This window comes from Pempheris klunzingeri, chromosome 1, assembly GCF_042242105.1.
Source record: "Pempheris klunzingeri isolate RE-2024b chromosome 1, fPemKlu1.hap1, whole genome shotgun sequence".
Taxonomy (NCBI): domain Eukaryota; kingdom Metazoa; phylum Chordata; class Actinopteri; order Acropomatiformes; family Pempheridae; genus Pempheris; species Pempheris klunzingeri.
The window spans coordinates 33,255,651-33,275,944 of NC_092012.1; the positions used below are offsets into that span (position 1 = coordinate 33,255,651).

Consider the following 20,294-nt stretch of genomic DNA (forward strand, 5'->3'; position numbering starts at 1 on the left):
CGCGCACAGCACTGAGTTTCTGAGAGGTCTGCTGCTCTGAGGAGGAGACTCCAGTCCTGTCCGCAGTTTTATCCCGCTGTTTCAGACGCGCTTCACTCCTCCGGCGGTGCGCGTCAGCGGCTCCGAGGCGCGGCTACGAGCGTCTCCGCGTCCCGCATCCCACGGGCGTCGGTTCAGTGAAGCCCGAGCGCACACACAGGCAAAGTTTCTAATTTTAATCCTGCCAGTGAAAATGTGATGAGACAGAGCAGCCCCTATCAGCATCATTTGCATCAAGCCGAGCTGAACCTGCTCTTAATAGCCGCATTAATTACAGTAAACCGCATTACTGTTAAATGAGTGGACTAAATGAGAAGAATACAGAAAATAAACTCATGCAGTCCAAGTCTATGCTATTAATGTTCCTGTTTGCCACAATCTGTGTGGTTGCACGAGGATTATTCCTCCTTCAATCGGTCTGGTTTATTCCTCATTAAAGCAGGAGGGACACTTTAGCTCTTTTTCTGCATCATCTGTATTCAAACGGGCAAATAATGGAAAGAATCCTCAGAGGAAATGTTTCTGCTTAAGATGAGCGGAAAGACGTACACACACACACACACACACACACACACACACACACACACACACACCACCCACCGAGTCTTCCTTGTGTTTACCATCTCACTGTTGTTATGATAATGATTATTATTATGATGAGGATTATTATAATTATTCAAAATAAATACATAAAACCACATTCCTTCATCTTTCCACTAGTAATATTGGCTTCCGTTTTGGTTGTTTTTATTTGCTGTATTTATTCATTTTGACATCCAGAGACTGAGAATGAGGGGGATATGAGCATAAAAAAAAATAACATTTGCATTTAATGATTTGGGTGAACTAGACCTTTAATGTTTCCCTCCGCTCTGCAGAGCTTTTTGGTGTCTTACAGCTCACTGTTTTGGTTCACTCTCACCACTTGTGTTGTTTTCAGATAATTAGTCCACTAAAAGCAGCAGACAGACAAAACTAGATGGAAAACATGGTGGAGCCAAAAAGGAAAGTAGAAGGAGAGGGAATATTGGATTTGCATTTATCAGGTAGACACAACAAAGAAGGCTAATGCTGTTCCATGTCTGCTGAATGTGTTAAGAAGGCAAAATTATCTACAGCGACCTGTTTGTCCAGGACTGTCCTGGTTTCAAGCTGAGTCCTGACAAATATCTGTGAAACACTAAAATGTCACCACTGTTTAACTGCACTAGTTTATGCCACTATTAAAATAAGCATCATAACATTCTACCTTAATATCATACTCGTTTTCCCTGCTTACATAGATATATATCATGTTCTGTGTCACTCATCATCACCTAAACCCAATATAAAAACAGAAACTATGCACCACACACCCGAATTCGATTGGTCTGTGTATGTGTCGGTCGGTCTGTCACTGACTAAGCTGTTGCTTGACTATGCTTGCGGCTCTTTCTCACAGAACCTGTCAGTAGATGGATACCTGTCACACTGAAGAGAGACTCTGTCTTTTCTAAAGAGGAGGCCAAACTCCTTCCGTCATGAAGCTCCCATCAACAAACATGCTGCATTCATAGCATCCAAGGTGTTGAAAGGTGTCCTCAGTGGCTGAACTAGTTTACCCCCATTCTGTTGAAATAGCCTTGGACATGTGCGTACGTGCATACGCCTGCATGAATGTGCAAACCACTTAACCCTTCAACCTTCTGCTCAACCATATGGTAGAGCACATTTTGACTCACTATATCTTATTGAAAACATGTTTTACTTACGACATCTCAACCATTTGGTGGAGGCCAATATTTCAAAAAATGTGGGGTCTGTTCTTAAAAAAAACATAGATTTTTGTAATTAGTGCCCCAAAGGAAATAAAATATATAAAGAATACATGTTTTCATTGCTTTTTTCTTGGTGAGGAGGTTAAAGGGTCCCGTTTTGGCGCTATGACATGGTGGTCAACATTTCACTCTCTCTACAGTTAATTTCTGGGCCGACTAACAATGCAGATACACATTAATGATATGCATGTGATTACATAGAATACAGATCCACCAGTGGGTAAGTCTTGTATCCATAGATACAATACGCCACACACGTCAGCTGCCCACTACATTAATGTAAGAGTGAGAGCATCCTGTTTGGTCTTTACAGCACATTGTTGAACGCTTGCACTAAACCTCTGCACAATATGAGCTCTCTGCGTGAAATATCAAAACAACTCTTATGTGTGCTTCCCATAGTGGCACTTGTGAAAAGAAAAGAAAAGAAAAGTGTCTGCTGAGTGGCAGACATTATGACAATACTACAATCAATGCTTAAAGACTGAGCTTCAGTTTGTAAGCTGTTTGTGAGCTGAGTTGATATGAACTCCAAACTTTGTTGTTTATGATAATGATCAAATTACGCCAGCTGAATGAATGATATGCATACATGGAAATATTTCATTTCATTCTTTTCCACTTATTAGAGAGTGACAGAAAAGACAGGATGGCATTGTGGAAAAGGTTTTAACCTGGATTCAAACCAAGTGGGCTATGACGCAGGCTGCTAAGCTATCACTGCGCTCCTCTTCTGTTACAGGAGGATTGTTTTAACATGACAAGGCATCAGCTTTTAACAGAGGAGAGAAAAGCATCTCCACAGAAAACAGAACCTACAGACCAAAATGTGACACACTGACCAGCTCCATCAATGCTCTGTCTTCAGTGTCTCTTTGGAAAGAGGAGATTCAATTATCTGCTGTGTTTCGTGGAGGCCAGATGAATTATTTGATATAATCACGACAAACTGGATGGAAAAGGTTCATAATTAATTTGATAGATAAAGCTACATTTTAATCATTGGTGCCATTTTGTACATTGGCTGGTAGCCATGCTTAGGACATATTATTGTTGTGGCATTGCCTTATCTCACAGCTGCACGCTCTCCTCTATTAAATCTACGGCGGTGGATTATCAGCAGCCTCGGTGTTCAAAGTGATGGAGCGTCTGATTGGTGCTGGCTGCTGGTGTATGCAGATGTTAGACTCTGGGCTACTGTCCAAACAGGCCGTGACCTTCCCAGCACCACAGACATCAGGCTCATTTTCATGTTAATCCACAGTAATTGTGATGCTTGTTTTGAGGCAAAGCAATATTATTGTTATCATTCATTGCCCCCCCCCCCTTCCTTTCCACACAAAACAAATACAGCTGCCCCTGCAGGCATGTGAAACCTAAGACAGCGACAGAGTTTACCTGTTTGTTCGTCATAAAACCTCTTGTTCTGCTGCTTATTCAGGTGCTAAGAGTGGGACACAGGAAACGTTTGACCTGATGGTGGCGCTGCATGTGAAGTTAATGTTAAAAGGGAGACATGAATGTGTGTAGCATCATTTCATGGCAATGCCGTTCAGACATTTAATTCAAACCCACAAATATCAACCTCACGCTGACACTAGTGGAAAAGTCAGGGACGTCTTTAGGATTCATTATGTCCTATTCAAGGTGGTATTTCTGTGGGAACCGTATGTTTTGAAGTAAATCCTTAGAGATGGTCTAAACAATATGGCCACACAGTGAGGATTTGAGATAATGACCTGTGACATGTAGGCCAGATGGGATTTTACAGGGAAGTCCGCTGACAACCACACTGCTGATACTATATCACAGCCAGAAGGGCCAGATGTGCACACACAGTACAGTCTGAAGGTAAAAGTCTGATGCACTCATAACCTGACCGACGTGTGATCTGCCCAGATGTCACAAAGAAGATGTTTGAGGAAGATACAAAGATCCAATACGTAGTCCCCACCTGCATTTTATAACATAATCTCATAATTTCAATCCATTAACTGTTATTTATTTTTCCAGTGGATGTGAAATAACCACTATATCATGTCACTTTAATTCAATCTAGTAAAACCAGCACTTTTTTTTTTTTTTTTTACAAAAATGCAAAGTAAATTGCACAGAAAATAAAATGATTATTGATCATTATTATATATGGATGAGAACATCAATATGCTGATCAAGTAGTTGCTACAGCTCCCACAGTTGGCCACCTGACACACCGGTTCCTCTAATTTATCTCACACAACATCTGACTGTACTGACCTGACCCATGTCCACGTAAGGTGCTGAAGCAGCTTTTACCTGAGAGCAGCAAGGTGACCAATACCTTCATAAATGCTAAAACCTATCTTGATCCATTAAAAAGACACGTCAGTGACAGAGCATTTCATTATCTGTGGCCCGGCGATTCCTGAATTGAAGGTCACCTGAGCGATTTTACCGGATAATGCTACGCTCAACCTGCTGGCGTGGAGCCAGCCTTGACTAGAAGCTGAGCTGACATGTACCAAGATACTGAGAGCTTACTCATCGTAAACAGATTTGCTGTAGACTGCAGTGTAATCGCATTGAAGAGATGAGCCAAGGTTTTTTAGCCTATAATAAGAGCTCTGTTTGTGGATGTGAGGAGGACTGCGAGTCCACCCTCAGATCTGTTTCTTTATTTGGCTTTAGTCTTGTTATTTTTCAGGTCTGGTGCTTTTGCAAAGCATTTGGCCCAATGTGTGCACTTCATAGTTCACAGCGTAGTTTGTCTTTTGTCTATAAGCATTTTGTACCACTGACCTCAGCGATCATTTCCTCTGCTGTTAAGGGGATGCTTGCTTCCTCTATAATAAGTGTGTGATGTTTGTTGATGGTGGTGATTTACTAGTGTCACATAGCCTTCTCTCCATTTTCACTCATGCATACAGGAAGAAAACAACAACTCACAATCGTGTCTAAGCAGGAAGGATGCAGCAATGATGCTCTTCAAAACCTGCAGAGGCGAGCCCTGACGTTAAATTAGCTGAAAGAAAATGCCACATAAAACAGTAAAAGATAGTTTTTCAGCTATGTGATACGACTTTTCTGGTTAAGAAAAACAACAGAAGTTGATCACTGAGCCACTTCACACGAGCTTCTGTCTTCCAGTTTAATAACATTGGTAAATGGTAACACGAAGATGGAGGAGGGGAAGAGATTCCCTAAACTAGTCCCCGAGCTGCAGGCTTTATACCCACATCCTTTGAGTCAGACCAGTGAGTTACAGCAAGAGAGGATTACTGTCGTTTGTAATACAATGATGCTGAATTAATTTCGCACATAACAGTAATATCCACAGTGGCATTAAGATAATGCACTGGTGCAGGTGAATGATCAAGCAGTCAAACAAATGACAAATGAAGGTAGGAGAGGTGAGTTCAGAAGAATCCCCCACCATCGCAGCGACAGAATTGGCTGCTTTGTACTGAAAGGTGTGCCGAGTATCTTGTTCTCCCCCAGTGACATAAACGGGACAAAATGTGAGAATGATAAGCTTCATTAAGTTTGGATTGTAGCGTTTGGTTGTATCGGGTATAGCTAGAAGGAAAGCAGGAGAAACGTGTAAACTTCCAGCTGTTAGATATATAAAACGTGTATCGTTATATTGTAAGATCAGACAGGTGCACGTATATTGAGTCACATCCATGAGTCTGGCTCCTCAGACAACAATGTTCACTCACTTTAGCAGAATCTCCTTCATGTGTGTAACAACAAATGACAATGATTCAGACAAAACCAAGACAGAACCAACATATTCAAGAGTTTACAGCCTGTAGTTTTTTTCCTCCCCTCATGACGTGTACGCTTTCTAGCACTCTCTAAGTGCTAGTGCATTAGTGTGTATTCTATTCCATGGTGCTGTGAACAGGACAACAGACTGGACAGGCGAAATTCAGGTCTTCCCACCTGCTGGCAGTCTAAGCTGTTAGTGGTCTCTGGTCTCTGGGCAGTCGAGGGTAAAAAGTATAGTGAAATATGGCTTCTTCCCAATGGACCGCATGCTAAAAATATCCAGAGTGGCCCTCCTTCAAAATAGGTCACCAATGATTTTTTTTTTTCTAATACATGGCAAAAAGGTTGTTCTCAACTGTCTGTCATCCACATTTAACAACGAAACGTAACCCCTCCCAGAGTCAGAGCAGACACATAAGCACCAAGGACCTCTGGCATCAGACAAGCCTCTTACTAAAGAATAAGGCCAGTTAATAGTGTGGTTTAGGTGAAGAGTTGTGATGTGACCACACAGCTCACAGGAAAAAAAGAGAAAACATGGAGGAAGTACAACTCTTTGTCCTGTCTTCTGCTCCAGTTTTCAATACAATTAGCAGCGACTTGAAGCCGAGGCAGTGCTGAGGGGCAAATGCATTAAAGTGACTGTTTGGGTTAAATAGGCAAGAAGAGGTGTCAGGGGGCCTTTCATTAGCAGTGTGTGCCTTTGGTGTTTGAGAGGGTCCGTAACACAAACAAAGTCACTGATTGAGGCAGCTGTAGAGCAGCAACTCCTGTGTTCTGTAAAATTATTGTTTTTATCAATGGAGTTTGGTGGCTTTGAAGAGATAATGGTTGTAAAAAGGGTCTATCTCTGTGGGGATGTTGTCAGAATAACAATCAGAGCCCGTCGGTGGCAAAAACAAGCACTTTTAGTGGACCCAGTTTGGTGGTGTGGTTGCCCCTGAAGGATTAAATTACAAACGTTGTTTACAATATCCGGCTGCTAGCTGAGGTGATCTACTGGACCAATTTCCAAAAACTCAAATATGACAAATTACAGCCCAGGCTTAAAAATACCAAAGTTATCATCAAAGGCACAGAATTAATGGGTACATTGGACTTCTATTTGTGACTTTTTGTTTCTCGGCAAAGTATCTTTAAGTTAAGTTAAGCCCATAAAATGATAACAGTAAATTGACTAAAGCCTCCTCCCTTGGACCAACGGACCAACGGGCCCACGGACCGGAGGCTGTGGACTGTGTGGAGGATATAACCAACTCCAAAGGAACATTTATTTAGAAAGATGGTCATATGTTATAAGGTACCTAGCAAAGTTAACAAACTGTAAACATTTAATTTGGATCTCACCTGTCGCATGTCTTTGTATTGTTTGTATTCTTTATACCAATATTATTTCTGTATGTAAAGTTTTGCTTTGTATGTTTCAGGAGGCATTTTGTGACATTTAAATGCTCTCTCACATTGTTCACTATGTGTCCAATACAGTATTTTGCATGTCCTCTATTATGTAAATGCATTCGTTTAAGTCATGAAACAAAATGCATTTGACCATGTAATCTACTCTAAATTGCACAGCGTCCTGACTGTCATGAGCATCACATGCGTGACAAAGAGGGGGTTTGTGAACCGCTTGCGTTTTTGTATAATAGGCTGAACTAACCTGCTCCTATAGCTCACATATTTAATCCATCGCATATTATCTCCAAGCAAAGAAGAAAGCACTTTTACACTGCCTTCCAATTACCAGCCGGATGTACAATGGCAGAAAAATACTTGATGTGCACTTTTCAACATGAGTCACAGTCAACAGTTACAGGCATATCAGGACATAACAGAAGAAATCCTCAGGCAATGTGGAGTGTTTTCAATAGGGTGGCTTTTTGCCGCAGGCATCAGCAGGCAGGGAGAGTGCTCACGGGGTGTTTTGTGGCGGCGGTATCAATCATATCGAGCATAAAGCCTGTGACGGAGACAAAGACTGCGGAGCGTCTAGTCAAAATTAATCCATAATGATGATGAATCTACACAGATAAAAACTACACCGGACTGCTACATCCGAGAGGAATCAAGAAAAATGATTCATTATTCAGTATTTTTTCACAACCTGGACATCATTAACATATTTTCAGAGCACTTTAAAGCCATCAGAGAGCAAACTTCTAAATATTTAACACCATATCCAACCCTAGGCCAATCAGAGATGAGATGCATTGTCTCTCTGGCTTTAATCAACATTAGAGACTCGTGGTGTAACAGTCACTGTGCACAAAGGCTTCATATCATGACTTTATTACATGATAGCATCTCTAATAGTCAGTGTAAATGCCTCTGTGTATTTTGTTTTCCTCCATCACCATCAATGACCATCGGCTGCTGGATACTACTCTTGGTTTGTCGTCATCCTTGATAGTCAGAGGCTGCTGATATTTTTGAAAAATCCACTGAAAGCAGCAGAGGGGAACATAATAGATCGTACAGGAAACCTCTTTGTATTCTACGAAAACGCATCATTTCAAATGCCAGACCACAGCGCCAAGATGAGTCACTTTCCAAGTTTCAACAAATGGATCGATAATGTCACTGGTGAGAAATGAAACTGGAGTTCAAACTCTTGTCTGCAGCCATGTCCTTGTGCGACACACTCATACGTAAGGTTCCAGTTGACTTCATGTCACGTTTAACGGACTAAAGAATAGAGACGACCTACAGACCAAACTCCATGACATCATAAATATGGCGGAGAGCACAAAAGAAGCCTTTGATGAGGTGAGGAGATGCTCCTGGCATCATCCTTGTGGAGCAGTGTGATATGTGGAAAATGACTGATGGCTATTCCATAATTTAAAATACATTATAATAATATATCATAATAACACAATATATATTATAAATGGACTCCTCTCCTGTTACTGACTTGGTGGAGGAAACTGAGACCACTGATTACCACATCTTTTGTACTTCTGACTGAAGAGATCAGAGAAGAGGCACCGCTGAGGAAGACTTCAAATGCAAAATATAATACATAAACATGGTGAGAGCAGCGGGGAGGATCCAACCGACTGCGCCGCCATCTTCCTAAACACAGGCCACAATTTAATTCATAGTCAAATTATCTGTTGTTCTGCTGTGCAGTGTGGGCTCACTGCAGATTGCAGTTTGCACTTAATAAGGCAGCCACAGTGTGTTTTTTTAAATGTAGCTTTGATTGAGAGGTGGCCTTCCATAATAGACCGTGGCTATAATCAGATTGAATTGTCATTTCATTTTCACTTCTGGGTCAGACGTCTGCAGCCAGGCTAAATAGAACGGGCTGCTCTTAGTAGGAGTTTTCATTATATGGTAAATTGTGACAGTTCAAAGGGCCATATTCTACCCTGCTACAGAATAATAAGAGAAACAGGCAGACTGTGCCTTTATCTACAGGATGATGAAACTGTGGATGTCATCACCATCATCTCTGAAAAGAATAAATCCCATTTGTTCAGAAGACTGTAACATATGGATCCAAATAAGTAATATTAAAAGAGAAATTTGTTTTATCAAATCAGCTTACGAATTCAAATACACCCAAAGCATTCAAGGTATGTTCTGCAGAGGTGGAACAGCAGAGGAGGGGTTCAGGTTTATGAATTAAAAACACAGCAGAATTATTTTTAGCCCTGTCTCGCCTCCCTCAGAGTGCCAAAGCTTGTCCGCCGCTGTCTTCTCTCTCTGGGAGTATGGAGGGATAACTCAGACAGGCCGAGTCATCTCCGGCTCACCCAGACACAAAACAAAAGCCACGGCTGGATGTTACACGTCCAGAGCGGACGATGTGGGTGGACCGCTGGTCCACTTTGCCACTTAGTCGTTTAGTCATACAACACTTAATGATTTCAAGGCAGCTCTGAGAGGTGACAGAGGGTTCAATTATCAGCCAGATGAGGGGACTGAAATAATAATGAAGTGGTTGTTTCTGGATTCTCTGAGGACACAAGTCACTTTTTATTACTCTAACATCAGTTAAATCTGAGCTCAAGTATGATTGTTTTTTGCGCTCCTAAGCCCAAGTGGCTCTGCACCTCTATGAGTCATTCCTTGATGCAGTTTTCACCTGTCAGAAGCCATCAGGACGATCCCACAGTGAGGGAAGTGGGCTAATAGGCACACAGCAGATGAGGCTAATGGCATTCAGAGATGGGAATTTTCACATTTTCAGTGAAACTCAGATTTCTACTTATCAAAGCACAGCCGCAGCAAAGGGAAATGTGCTTTCCCCGGTACTTAGGCGACAAGGTGACCTACCGCTATATTGTGCTCAGATTATTTTAATACTAATAATTCAATAGTCTTGAAGTTTGCACCATTAACGTTTGACACCATTATTTGTGAAGCACATGGTACAAATGTTAATTTCTAGTGTTAACAGGTATTAATGAACTAACTGTTAGGACTAAGGCTTTATTATCCAACAGTATATGGTAATGCTAGTTTCTCTGTGAGGCGAATGTCATTAAGCTTCGCAGGTATTTAATCATAAAGAAATGTAAAAAAGTATTGGGCAGTAAAGTAAATGTTCCGCTGATGGTGGTGATTGGGAGAAACGTTCTTACGATTCATCCAGAGGGGGACATGAAGGTCTGTGCTAAATGTTTTGGGAGTCCATCCCAAAGATTTTCAGATGTAATGAGCCAACAGATCTATGTTCACATCCCTCCACGCTAAAAATATATGACTTTGTACGTTTGTGTCTTTACTAATCTAACTTCATGGCAAAAACACACACCTGGAGGCTGCTCTTGTCGTAGTATAACACTACCTGCATCGTCTAGTGTTAAAAAAAACATATGATATAAGCCAGAAAGCTCCACTGTTGCCTACAGATGTTACACACCAGCTTTCTCTGCCCCCCAACATGCGTCAATGTCTGATTATGAGCCAGCTCGAACAGTAAACAGGTAAAATACACCAATTGTCCATCATCATCCACATCCGTTCAACAGACTGCAGGGAAGATGTCTGTCGATTATACACATCTCTTGCCACATAACACATGATGACGACAACTCTGAAGTCACGAATGTGTGTAATGTGATAGGCACCTACGCACATGAACTATGGTGTAATGTCACCTCAGGGTGGCTGAATGGAAATGGAAGTGTAAGTGGAGCCGCTGAAGCGAAGCCTCACACGTGAAATTGCGCAGTGACGTATTATGTAGGTCTAAGGTGAAGAGTAAGGCACCTGCTTAGTGTGGTCTGATTGGAAAGACTCCCTGTGCCTTTCAGCTCCCTGTTTACAGCTTTGACTTCTTCAGTCTCTACTTAAATCATGAATGTGTATTTGCCAGATGTGAAAAAGTATAGTCATACAAATTTAGAAGTATATTTTAACTGTTTTTGTACCCTTAATGTCCAGTGAAGATTAAGGCAAACTACCAATCTAAAACCCAGAGTACATGGTCACACAGCACAGAAGAGGATTTCACATACTACATATATGAAAAGGAGAAAGACTGTAGGGCTGCATGTTCAAGCACAACGGTAACAGGCTTATTCATATAAATGTAAATAAAATGTACCCGTCGTGATTTGGTTCAGAGTTCCATCTAGTGGCAAACTCAATTACACAGCAGGGGATTTGACTACCAGCAGCAGGTGGTCTTCCTCACATCACATGTCGTAGCCTACCTTTGTATACGTGTCTCTCATCTCTATTGGACCTACGTTCTTGTATTATGACCATGTGGTCTGTCATTAAAGGGAGAATTAGGTCTTGTCGGGAGCAGGATGGGTGAGACAGTGCAGAGTGTGAATACACAACTATAAGAGAAAATACATTCTATGTAAATTAAATCAGAGGATTATTATTTTTTGCCTGTGCCCTATATTATATACATATATATATTGTTGTTATAGTATAAATGAGGAGAATAAAGGGGAATATTTATTTATTTTTTATATTGTCATCTATTCTATGTGAGAAACATCATTCATTCCAATCACTTTTAAAGACTGGTATCAAACTACAATATAACTGAATCAAATGGTAAATGGTCTGTATTTGTATCGTACCTTTCTAGCTGACCTGTAGGAGCCACGGACCTTCTGATTAAGGGACGACCCCACTCTCCCTCTGAGCTGCAGCTGGTGGCAGCAGGCACATTAACTGCTGTTTTATAGTAACTCGGTTATTTTCTCTAACGTTTAATGCTCTAAACATTTCTCTCTGACTGAATTAACAACTGTAAAACTTAATTTTGAAATATTTAAAGAAAAGTCAAATATAAATTTGTACCAAAAAGCCAACTAAGCCTTGGTGGATGGACACAGAGCAGCTCTCTCACTGCTTATTCCATATAGTATATACTGTATATTATTGTTGTTAATGTTCTGATGTGGAAATTCAATATAATGATTATTAGTAAGCCTCAAGAATAAGTACTTTATTAAATCCGCAAACAACAGCAAAACTCTAAAACGGTATTTGAACCTGACAACAGTCCCAAAGTTACTGCATCCTTTTATAATATAAAAACTACCACGAGTTAAGAGCTAAACATTATGAAGTGTAAAGGTTTGTATATATCTCACTGAACAAATGATGAGGTGAACTTTAGGTCGTTATGCTGCAGAGGAAGTTTCTTCTCTCAGAGCACTTCATTATCTGCAAGTTCATGTTCTCAGAAGCCAGGGCGCCGCAGTGCTCCTCCTCGTCCGGACAGCGAGGAAGCTGGGAGCTCGTCACCGGCTCTTTGTTCACCCACAGCCACTTGCCGGCCAGGAAACGCAGTCCGACCCACACCTAGGGAGCAACAGGAGCAGTGGGTGTGGGAATACACACAATCACTTCCAAAGCTTTAGACTTTAAACAGCACAGTGGGGTACGCTAACAACAACTTCCTGCATCTTTCACACACTTCTGTTCTGTTTGATTCTCTGCTGCTCTGCTTCAGCTGATGCCACAGGCTTTGAGGTAGAATAAGAGCTGGACTCTGTGCTCTTAACTAGTGCAGCATTATATCTCATGGAGGAGGAGGACCTGGTCATCTTGTTTGGGTGCATTAAGTTATTGAACATACTGTGTGCTATATCAGAAATAACTGTTGATCTGTCCTGTGTAATACATATATATATATATACACACACACACACACACACACATATATATACACACACACACACACACACACACACACACACACACATATATACACACACACACACACACACATATATATATATACACACACACACACATATACATATATACACACACACACACACACACACACATATATATATATATATACACACACATATACACATATATATATACACACACACACAATTCCTTAAAGGACTAGTTAGACATTTTGGTAACTACGCTTATTGGCTTTCTTGCCGAGAGTTAGATGAGAAGATCTCACTTGTCTAAATATGTAGCTTAGCATAAACACTCTAAACAGCTATCTGGCCTCTGTTCTAACACAACAAAATGTTTTTTTTTACATTACGTTATGTTTAAGGGTAAAAAGTACAATTTGTCATTTTAGGCTAAGCTTCTATAACCTTGTACATAAACGACAAATTGTTGTTTCTACAGTTTGTTGTATAAATAAAACATACAAGATATTGTATCACCTCTGGATGGGATCAGGCTCGCTGTTTCACCCTGCTTCCTGTGTCTCTGCTGAGCTAAGCTAACTGGCTGCTGGCAGCAGCTTCATATTTATCTCACAGATACTGTACAAGTGTGCTATCAATCTTCTCATTTAACTCTCTGCAAGAGAACAAATGAGCATATCAAAATGTCTCACTAACCCTTTAACATGACAGAAGTCAGAGTGACACCACCTGACCACAAACATACAAACTCTGCAGGAAAACATCAAACCTCGTCAGTTTGTGCGTTCAGTCTCATTGTCACTTTCTCCAACAGAGATTTACTTGCGTCCAACAGGCTGGCAAGGTCGGACCGGTGAGTGGAAGGTTTCACGGGTGTCTGCAGCTGTCTGCAGTGCAGCAGGGCCTCCTCCCACGTCTTCAGCTCCTGGACCAGAATCCACTTTTCATTGGTACACAGGAAGGGGTGCTCTTGGTCACATTCCTCACTCTCCCATATTGAATCCGACTGCATAGCACAGTGCTCATCGGGACGTGGTCCACCTACGAAAACAAGGAGAGAGAAACTGAAATAAAGGTCACATGGACATAACTGCTTGTGATTGTATGTCTTGGAGACAGATCTTGTGGATTACCAGGTGGTGTATGAGCAGGGGGAGTCCTCATGACGCGATCTAAATCTGTAAGAAACAACAAAATATATAAACCTCACAGAGGATTCACCAAAGTCAGCAAGATTAAACCTCTGGGGGGCCATGAATGGTCCAAATGTCAATCCAAGTAATAGTTGTTGAAATATTGCAGCCTGGACCAAAGTGGTGCAAAAATGAGACTGTGTCAAGAGTGGATCTAGCAACAGTCAACAATGGTCCTCCATTATCTAAACTACATCAAAGGTATAGAAAGGATGCACTGGACTTTACTATTGGACCCCAGTAGGCAATCATTGTCATTCTAATCCTGCTCACCAAATTTCCAGATGTTTAAATCGGCAATTTCATCTCCTTTGGACCATTTCCACGTCTTATCTGGCGCAAGATACAAACCAATCCAGGCTTCGTACCCGGACAGTAACTCAGCCTGTTGTGTGTTTCTGATGGTGACCAAATCTGTGTGGTGCACTCTGCAGAAGTTCTGAGCCCCCAGCCAGCTTATTGGATTGGAGAAGTAGAAAACCCTTGAAATAGTCCGGCTTGAATTTCCCACAGCGGAGGAGGAGTAGAAGAGCAGGTGGATGAGGAGAAGAACGAGGGTGTTTCTCTCCATGTTCTCTTCCGAAAAGCTTCAAAACAGAGTTAAGTTATCATTGTGCTATAGTCCACAGCTAAGGTAAGGTAAGGGTGATCTCTCTGCTGTCAGAGAACGACTCCCCTCTCTCCCCTGTTTGTTAATACCACCATACAGCACAGTTAAGAATTTAGCTCTAGTGGGAATTTAATCCATAACCCTCCCAACAGCCAAACCTGTTTCTGTGTCAGCACTCACCTTAAATGATGGCACCGACAAAGGGAGGAAGAGCAGTGGATATCTTGGTCCTTATTCACAGAGAGCTGATGGAGGACTGTGTATCATGTGGGGATCACCTGTCACAGCACCGACACACCTGATTCCCACATAAACTGACCAATCAGAGCAGCCGAGGTCTTTCACCTGGACACGACCACCCAACACACACTATTACCTCATATACCTCATTAGTCAAAACGTGCTCAGTGATGCAAAGCAGGAGCGAAGCCAGGGAGCCAAATATAAACGTCTTGTCTGATTTGTCTTTTACATTTATGTGTAGATTTGCAAGAACAACCCCAGACAAGCATGCTGACATTTGCTTGAGTTAATTAGTTGAAATAACACAGAAGATCAGCGCTACAGTTTGCAGTACTTGTACTTTGACCAACTCAGCCACAGCACGTGCACACAGACTACAGCGACAAGATCAAATGGAATCAAGCAGTCTCAGACATGACAGCATGTTTGCATGGCTGCAGACTTGTTTTTCATGTATTTGCCTGCAGAACTTATTGGCAAAAAACCCAAAGCAGAGGTAACACAAAGGTAAGACAAACACTGGTACAGTAGATTTGCAAAAGAAAGTTCAGCAGTATTTTCAGTAAATCCAGGTCCTGAAGCAGCCATTAGAGTAGAAGTAGATGGTGTCAACCGACTGAAGACCTTTCTACAAGGGTCGGTAAGTTGGTAAGTAAACTGAAGTCAGACTCCAACATGCAGAAAAATGTGCTTTCAAAGGCAGAGGACAAACAGATCCATATTTAGCATCGCAGACATCCTAAGGTTTCCACTTCTTAACCATCAGTCCTCCTCCATCACTGCTTTAGAAGGCATCCTCACACACTGGAGCCAAAACAGCAGCAGCTTGGCACCGACAGGCACCGCTGGGATGTGAACCCAGGATCTCCTGTTTAACGGGAGGCCACAGCACCCACCTGTGTGGCCGTTATGATGGGCGGCAGTAGCAGCTAAACCAGGCCCCGAGGGACTTAGATGGCTGGATCAGTTTTATTTGAAGCTCAGTAAAAATGGTTTAACACCTCCACACCCCTAACCTGCACACATGGAAGCACATTTTCTCGTATTTAGCAGGGCAAGGGCAGGGTGTTGTAAACCCTGACGATTTGATTAGATTGAAATTACCATGAAACTAAATACACGAGAATTTTCTCAACCTCAAATTTCAGAACAAAATTGATGTTTTTTTCCTTTTTCCAGCCCATCAGTTTTGATTTTATGACTTTAGAAGTGTGACAGAGAACCTTATTCACCTCCTAGTTGCTTGCTATAATCTTAATTGGGATCCTTCAGTCATTTTACTTTGTCTCCACTAAAACTGAACGAAAAAGAAAAGTCCACTTCACTTGAACGGTGGCTTTCACATTTATTACACAGCAATACCGCTTTGTTTCAGCATCACTTTTTTTTGAAGACACGTACAAAATGGTGATGGCAGACAAACTCAACAGCTACACAAAGTAGTTGCTGTTCATAGCATTAACTCAGGTATCTAATCTATTTGCCCGTCAGCTGTCCAATATTAGTCCAAGCCCCTGCCAGGACACACCGAGTGTCAGCGTGCAAGTGTTTTCTCTCCATTTTCCCTCAGCTCTCCGGCACATGTTGCTAAATTCTTCGCTAACCCCATCGCTCTGCTCTCCCTCTCTGTACGCACTGCAGCAGGTAGCATGTTGTCACAGTTTTAGGAGGTAATGGACACCATGTTGTTGGGACTCAGGATCTCAATCCAGTACCCGTCGGGGTCCTGAATGAAGGCCAGGCCTTTCATTTTACCTGGAAGGAAAATAAGAGAAGAGAAATAAGATCATCTGTCAGTCAAGAGCTTCCAGAAATCTGCATGCGGCATGTGCATCCTTTTAATATTCTTAACAAAATAAGCCAACTAAAAGAAAGAAAGATGGATCGATGGAAAGGTTAAAGATGTACAAATACTCTAAAGAGGGGGTCCAGCCTGTCAGATTTCACGTCTTACCGTCATCTGGCTTCTTGACAAATGTGACTCCTTGCTCTTCAAACAATTTGCAGGCTGCATAGACGTCAGGAACCGCGATTCCAATGTGACCTGTCAGATGTCAGGTGGACGAACAGAGACCGTTCACTATGAATCACATATCCCCAGTTTGCCTCTAGTGAGCAGACACACACACACACACACACACACACACAAACTAAAAAGGTATTGAGGAGAAATAAATGCATTTAAATTGAGTGTTTAATAAACCTTTTCTTTTGTGGAAACTTTCTTAAACCTTGAGCTGTATTTGAGCTTACCAAAGCCACGTGGATCAGAGTTTCCATTGTGATACGACTGGCTCTCGTCAGACTCGGAGCCCCAGTTACTGAAAGACAGGAGGAAAGGTAAGACGGGAAAGTGGGACGACTGTGGCACCAGTCCCAGGACGCACACCCCCTTACTGTGTCAGCTCGATGGTGGCTCTTCTGGAAAAGGTCCAGGCCGTCTTTTCCTTCACATCTGCAGGAATCTCCTTCTTGTCCTCGTAGCCCAAGAAGAAGAGAGAGAAACGCATGGAGGGGAAGTCAAACTTTTGCAGGAGCCTGGGAGATTTTTAAACACACCGGAGAGAAGCTTAGTTTAGTTACAGAGTCCAGATTATGTGCAGGAAACCGTCCTAATGATGCACACACAGAACAAACAGCCCCAAAAACATTTAGCTTTCATCGTGTCACTTATTGGGGGATAAGTAGAAAAGAAGATCACAAGCCCACACTAATACTCACGTCATGCCGAGGATTCTGGTGTAGAAATCCAAGGATTTAACTGGATCTTTGACCCGCAGCATAGTCTGCTGCATCATGAAATCCTAAAACAGAGGAACACAGGAACAGAGATTTATGTGCAGAAACAAGTGCTGGTTGATTTGTAGGTGAGCCACACCTGGTTTGGCACAGACCTGACAGGCAACTCAGAAAAACACCGCAGCCATCCATCGAAAAACACTAATATAAATAGTCCTGGTCACCTGATGCGCTACCTCCCTGCGAGTACATGTGCATGTCTACTGTATGTGCATTGACGTGGCGTCACCCTGCCACCTTAGGAAAAATTAAAAAAATCCGGAGTAGATCTTGTAACAACAACAACGTAGAGGTAGAAGATCTCCCTTTGGCTCTGTTGGCTGTGATGGAAGCTTGTATCCTGGCACTCACTGGTGAAAAGGGACATTTCAGCCAAACAGCACCTCTGTGCGACCAAGCGGATACAACTCAATGGTCACCGTGTGTGTGAGCTACGCCTCAGTCAATATTACCATACCGAACAGATCAGGCCTGCTTGGATACGTTACATTTACTTTTAGGTTTTCTGTGGAAAAAAAAAAAAGGTTTTACGTAGTGTTGAGTGTATGAGAACTTCTCCTCTGTGTGTGCTTCACAGTTGGGTGTTATCTCTGTGGCTAGCAACTGTTCCCCTTTCCTGTGCCCTTCCTGTCAAGTTGCCAGCGTAAAAATGTATCACCGCGTCGACAGAAACTCCTCAAACACTGCTGCACCGTGACCCATTTCTGCAGCGCTCCGTACGGCCCAAACAGCCACAGTTTTGCCGGCTTGTAGCTAAATTCATCACTTCAAAACGTCAAGAGGGCGGATGAAACAGAAGTAGTGCATTTAGTCATGTCATCTGTGTTTCTGTGGAAATCAATCAAACAGCAGGGGATTGGATCATGCTGCAAGAGAAGTTTAAAAAAGGTTTCTATGGACTTTATCCAGTGTTGCAAAGTCTCTTTTATTACTCAGATCAGTCTTTACAGTCTTCATATGGACCTTGATGGAAGTGAGTGACAGAAATACTGGGGGGGCTGCCACAAATGAACCCAAACATTGAGATACGTTGACACTGACCTGTCTGAAACACACCTAACTAAGCTAAAACAGAGGAGCAGATTTAACGGTGGGCTCATTTTGGAGGATGTAGTTTGTGGTGCTCTTGAACATCACTGCAAACCTTTCATGGAGGGAGGAATTAATGCAGACCTGTTGCATTAGACTGCATTAGTTTGGTGTTCCTAATAAACTGGTAACTAGGCTGCAGTGTTTGTTCAGTGAAAACATGAAGGGAGCTCAGAAGAGAAGGAGAAGTGTCCCAGATTGAGGACAGTAAAAACTTTAGATGAAGGGAAGTGTGTTTGTCAGCTGCACCAACTTACACCTGCTCCCACCACAGCATGGCGCCTACATGACAGACTTCTGTAAGTCAGTAAAGTAACGACCTCTTCCAGCAGACTTTAATAAAGTTATATAACAGAGTTTGATCAGTCTCAGCCCCCCCTCCCACAGCCCTTCAGGCCCAAACTGAGTTTCTCCCCACAGGGAAAAGTTGGCCTGTGTGTTAACTTAGCTAACATTAGCTTACAACAGGCTGCAATAACACCACCAAAGGTGTATTACCTGACATGAACAACTCTCACCACGAGCACCGACACTCACACACAACAACAACAACAACAACACAGTCAGCTGTCACCGGGCTGCCAGTGCACACTTTGTGAAGAGCCGTGTCCGATAATGGACGCATAGCCGGTTACCGTGCCTGGCAGCCGTCGGCCTGCTGGGTTGGCCGGTTTTCACGTAGTTTAGCTCGGCTTCAAAAGGGACAACAACCGTCCTACCTTGGTCACCGGGTCTCCATCTTTACAAGCTGCTGCCGCCGCCTCGTCTGACAGACCTTTGTCGCTCATTTTTGCTAAGTGACGGTAGAAAGTTGGACCGCAGCTCGGCGCGGCGGACTGACATGGAGGGAGACCGGAGTCAGGGAGTTTTTAACGGGAACACCTTCCGGTACCAGCTTTCAAAATAAGAGCCCTTTGAAGACACGAGACAGATTCAATACTGCACATACAATGGCCTGTAACATTAAAGCACATGTGATTAACACACAGACAGGAGAAATAATGAGATGTAGGCATGAATAAATACACAAGGGATGATCATAGTGATTGTTCCTTCTGTAGTAATGGTTAAAAAGTCACATTGTTAACACTTAACCAGTATCACAATAAATAAAAACAACACAATAAAAAATATAGGAAGCCTCCAAATAAGTTTCAGGCAGGCTTAAGCAATCAAAGGGTGGGGCAGCTTGCAGAGACCACCAAGATCTTATCACAATCTGTTTCCCGATCACATTTTTTCATATGCATGTTACAGAAGAGCTCTTCTCATAGGTGCTAGCGTATGAGAAAATTAATGAACATTTTAAAAATTATCTGAGAGTTTAATCCTCACCTTGTGTCAGTACTCCATCACCACACGCTCCAGGATTTTCTCCAAACGTCATTTTATTTTGAAAACAGAGCGGAAGTGTCCGTTTTTATCTGTTGGCTGGACCAGGCTGTGTTATGCAACCAAGGAAGTACAATTCATAATGCACCGTTATTACCCTGCATGTGACCCTATAACACTGCCATTATTCGGTGCTGCTGCACAATCTGGTGCACCACAGCACAGTGACACTGTAAGAACTCATTCAGAGTCACACTGCATCATGTTAATACTGTGTGTTAACATTTATACTGTGTATTAACACTTACTTTGCAAT

General features: G+C 42.3%; 1 protein-coding gene across 1 annotated transcript; it reads right to left on the bottom strand.

The window, feature by feature from the left end:
* Nucleotides 1-16,088: 16,088 nt before the first annotated feature.
* On the bottom strand, nt 16,089-19,519 carry LOC139200258 (lactoylglutathione lyase-like). Its single transcript, XM_070829516.1, has 6 exons — nt 19,366-19,519; nt 17,480-17,562; nt 17,156-17,296; nt 17,012-17,079; nt 16,713-16,802; nt 16,089-16,513 (listed from the first exon to the last, which is right to left on the bottom strand). The coding sequence occupies exons 1-6, from the start codon at nt 19,432-19,434 to the stop codon at nt 16,422-16,424; spliced, it is 543 nt and encodes a 180-aa protein (XP_070685617.1). The 5' UTR covers nt 19,435-19,519; the 3' UTR covers nt 16,089-16,421.
* Between the last annotated feature and the right edge of the window lie 775 nt (nt 19,520-20,294).